This window comes from Rhinopithecus roxellana, chromosome 6 (assembly GCF_007565055.1).
Source record: "Rhinopithecus roxellana isolate Shanxi Qingling chromosome 6, ASM756505v1, whole genome shotgun sequence".
Classification (NCBI taxonomy): domain Eukaryota; kingdom Metazoa; phylum Chordata; class Mammalia; order Primates; family Cercopithecidae; genus Rhinopithecus; species Rhinopithecus roxellana.
In genome coordinates, this window is record NC_044554.1 from 69442033 (window position 1) to 69446172 (window position 4140).

General features: G+C 48.8%; 1 protein-coding gene across 1 annotated transcript; it reads left to right on the top strand.

The window, feature by feature from the left end:
* Nucleotides 1-504: 504 nt before the first annotated feature.
* TMEM229A (transmembrane protein 229A) lies at nt 505-2602 on the top strand. Its single transcript, XM_010355867.2, has one exon. The coding sequence runs from the start codon at nt 562-564 to the stop codon at nt 1693-1695; it is 1134 nt and encodes a 377-aa protein (XP_010354169.1). The 5' UTR covers nt 505-561; the 3' UTR covers nt 1696-2602.
* Nucleotides 2603-4140: the final 1538 nt, after the last annotated feature.

Genomic DNA, 4140 nt, shown 5'->3' on the forward strand with positions numbered 1-4140 from the left:
GGTCAGGCCTTACCAAGCAGACCCTGTGGGACTCGGTGCGGCGGACGGGCGGGCAGGCGCGTGGGGGCGGCCTGCGAAGGCGAGAGAGGTCGAGGCAGGCATTGGCAGGGCGGGGGGAGGGCCGCCGCTGCTCGCGTTACGTTCCCAGAGCCTGCGGCGGAGGCGCGGGACTGAGCAGCGGAGGGGATGGGGCTTGCACAAGCTTCTGCATTTCCCCTCACAGCCCCGGCGCCGCCTCCCCTGACTGGGCCGCGGTGCCCGTTAGGCCGCGCAGGGTGAGAGCTAGAGCGGGCTCGGGCGGGTGGCACCTCGCCCGCGACTGGAAGGGAGGGCGCAGCGGGGCCACGGCGGGGGGATTCCGCTAGTCGGGCGGCCCGCGCGTCACCTGAGTGCACCAGCCCCGCTGCCGCGGGACCGCGGCCGGGACGGAGCTCCCTGCGCGCCCCCCGGGGACCGGCAGCGGCCAGGAGGCGGCGCGGGGCTCGGCCGCTCGGCCCTGCAGCTCCGCGCACCAGGCAGCGGCGGCGGTGTAGCCTAGGGCGTTGGGCAGCCTCCGAGCCCATGGCGGGGAGCGACGTGGACAGCGAGGGCCCCGCACTGAGGGGCGGCGCGGCGCGGCGTCCGGGGGCCCCGGGCGGGCCAGGAAGCGAGGCGGCAGGCGGCTGCCCCGAGCTGCTGTCCACTGCTGAAGCGCCGGCTGAGAGCGCCACGCTGCCCGCCTGGATGCGCCTCTACTTCTACGGGATGCACGGGATCACCCTAGACGTGCTGGTGTCCTCGGCCCGGCGCTTCGCCCGCAGCCCGGACCTGCGGATGCTAGGCTTCTCCTCGCCCTACAGCTGCCTGCTGCACTCGCTCACCCATTTCGCCCTGGAGAAGGTCTACCTGCAGCAGCGGCGCTGTCCCAGCGCCTTCGTCTTCAATTTCCTCCTCTACCCCTCGGCCCACGTGGGTCTGCAGACCCTAGCGGGCCAGGCGCTACTACTCAGCCTGGGTGGCGGGGCCGGGGGCGCGGTGGCGCCAGGGGCGCTGGACCTGGCGCTGCAGTACGTGCTGGCGCTCTACCACTGCCAAGTGTTCCTGAAGCGCTTCCTGCGCTTGCGGTACGGGCGACAGAGGCGGCGGCGGCAGCAACAGCAGCAGCAGCAGCAGCGGAGGAGCGCGCTCCCCGTCGCTCCGGGCGCCCGGGTCACTACTGCGGCCGGAGCCCGGCGGCGACGACCCCGTGGCCCCCGGGGCGCCGGGGTAGCCCCCAGCCAGGGGCTGCCCGACCTACCCCGCTTTCTTTTCTTCGGAATGCACGGCTTTCTGGATGAGATCTTCTTCACCTTCTTCTTCAACGTACTGGGGCAGGGGGACGGGACAACCAGCGGCCACACGTCGCTCTGGTCCTTCTTTATGTATGGCAGCTGCAGTTTCGTGGTGGAAAAACTCTACTTCCACCTCCACTACAGCCGCGGTTGGGGCACTTGGAAGCGGGTGCCCATCTACGTGATCTTCATCTACGTGTGGGAGCTTTCCTGGGGTCTGGGACTCCGCACATGCGGGGCTTGTTCCTGGGACTATTCTCACTACCCGCTCAATTTCATGGGCCTCATCACCCTGATGTATTTACCTGGCTGGATATTCCTTAGTGTGTACCAGGACCTAATTTCCAACGTGTTGTGGAGGGTGCAGTACGTACCAACAAACTAAAACCAAAAAAGAAAGAAAGAAAAGGAAAAAGTCACTGGATTCCCACGAATGGATGCGATTTATTTTTACACATTTAAAATGAAGTGGGTTTTTTAGTCCTTTAATTTTTATACGCTTTATTAAATCTTCCAAAATGCTTTATTCCACCTTTTAGTTTTTCTATTTGAAACCCGTGTATAATATACTTTGAAACATTACTCGAAACATAATTCAAAGTACTTAATTCTCCAATGTTTTAAAACGTTTACAAGCCCAAACAGCAAAACCGTTATACCTTAACATCAGAATGGTGTAGTAGTGTTTACCCATCTGGCCATAGATGAGTGATAGCTACTAATTTTTTTTTGCGGGGGGGATCTTTAAATCAGAGACCAGTGATTTTTACAAGATTTGGCTAAATTTTCTGATTCAATGATTTGTTTACTTTCTTTTTAATCTAATTTCATTTTAAATCCTTGCCATATTTACCAATGACTGAAGAAACTCAATGTCTTGTACTCTTGAAACTACAGTTAATAGCTCTTAAAGTGCCTCCGTCTAGCACACAAGTGAAAAGAGGCTGAAAAATGAGAAAGCACGTTCTATGAACAGATTTTTAAATGAGATCTTTTCTAGTAACTCAGACAGGTGACACTGTGTTAAGATATTTGATCTCCATCCTGGAAATGATTGCTTTCCAATGTGGGTAAGCCTTAAACACCAGGTGTGTTAACGTTGATCAGATCCTGTGTTATCTATGGCTGTACATTTTTGTTACTGTGCAATAATGTAAAATGTTTACCTTACATAGCCAAGGGCCAAGTGAAATTATATCACCTTCCACAGTGTTCTAACTCCAAGGACCCTTTTCTACATGGAACTTCAAGGGCAGAACATTACCTTTGAATAAAATGAACCTGAATGTTCACTTTAATTACATTAAGCCTAATTGTTTCCTGTGAATACAGATATGTTTTCAGCATATTTCTGCCATGGCTCTTTTTCCTTCTGGGCCCAGAGTCCTTGGACCAGGCTTGATGTGGTAATGTGCATTATAAATCAGTCGTAGCTCTGTGGTGACTTACTATTAATGTCTGCAAGCTCTGAAGTTAAATGAGATTATGTAAACCATTTTAAGAAATCATGCCTAATTAATAATGTATTTTGATGTTGTTTGCTGTTTTATTACATTTATAAAAGAGTAGAATTCAATGCAGCTCAGCCAGGGATGATGAATATCCTCTCAGTTTTTATTACAAAGACAATCAGGAAAATTTCATGTATAGAAATGAGTGGCTTTCTATTCAAATTATCAGCTAGCCTATGCTGTAAAAAGGGACTTTTTTCTGTTTTTAAAAAATGTTTTCTACAGGAGTAGAAAATAATATGTATTTAAATTTGATTAAGTTAGAATAGTTATGAGTGTTATATATTTATATATCTGAGGTTGTAAACTAAATTAAGAGTAATGCTATATAATCAACCTCACCTGTGAAATGGACTGTGCAAAACATTGTTTTAGCCAAAATACTTTACTCAAAGCTAAATAGAAACTGAAATATAAACTAACTGTTTGCAGAGAGTTTCACTTAAGAAAAGTTCTCTGTGACACTTGGTCACAGATCAAAGATTTATGAAAACCCTGTATAGAAAAAAGTATAAGCATAGTCACTTAAGTTAGGGAGATGCTGAACAGAATATTTGTAATTCAAATGTGACACATGAATCTGAGTTAAGTGTGACATCACACCAGTGAATACTTCACCAAATCTGAGATTTCTGAAATACTTGCTAAATGTACACATTTGCACTGTGCCCTTCACATGCTGCTCTCCAGCCCTTCTTACTCACCTAACAGCATTCTTAGGGTCAGAAATCCATCAAGGAAGTAGAAAAGCATGCTGTTTTGTGTTGCTTTTAATGTTAATCCTATTTAAAGGAAAAGTCAAGGTTTTCATTCATTCAGTTCACTCAAGAGATAGTTACTGGGCCTCCACTATTTGACAGGCACTTGCCTGAACTCTGTGGATATAGCTGTGAACCAACACAGACAAAATCTCTGTCCTTGGGATGCTTACGTACTAGTGCTTTGATTTATATAAGATTATACTTATTTGCAATAGGCTATGAGAGGAAATTTTTATGAAGACTGTCATCAGGCCTGTTCTGTGGATATAGCTGTGAACCCACACAGACCAAAATCTCTGTCCTTGGGATGCTTACGTACTAGTGCTTTGATTTATGTAAGATTATACTTATCTGCAATAGGCTATGAGAGGCAATTTTTATGAAGGCTGTCATCAGGCCTGTTCCTGGAAAATCAAACCATCAATCTAAAACAAAAACCCGTTAGCAGTCTCTCTGCTAGTTCTACAAAGAGCTAGTTCTTATATATTCAGGAAGTGATTAGCCTGTCTATTAATTCAGCACCTTGCTTTAGGGCTTCTCATTCTGTGTTTACTCAGC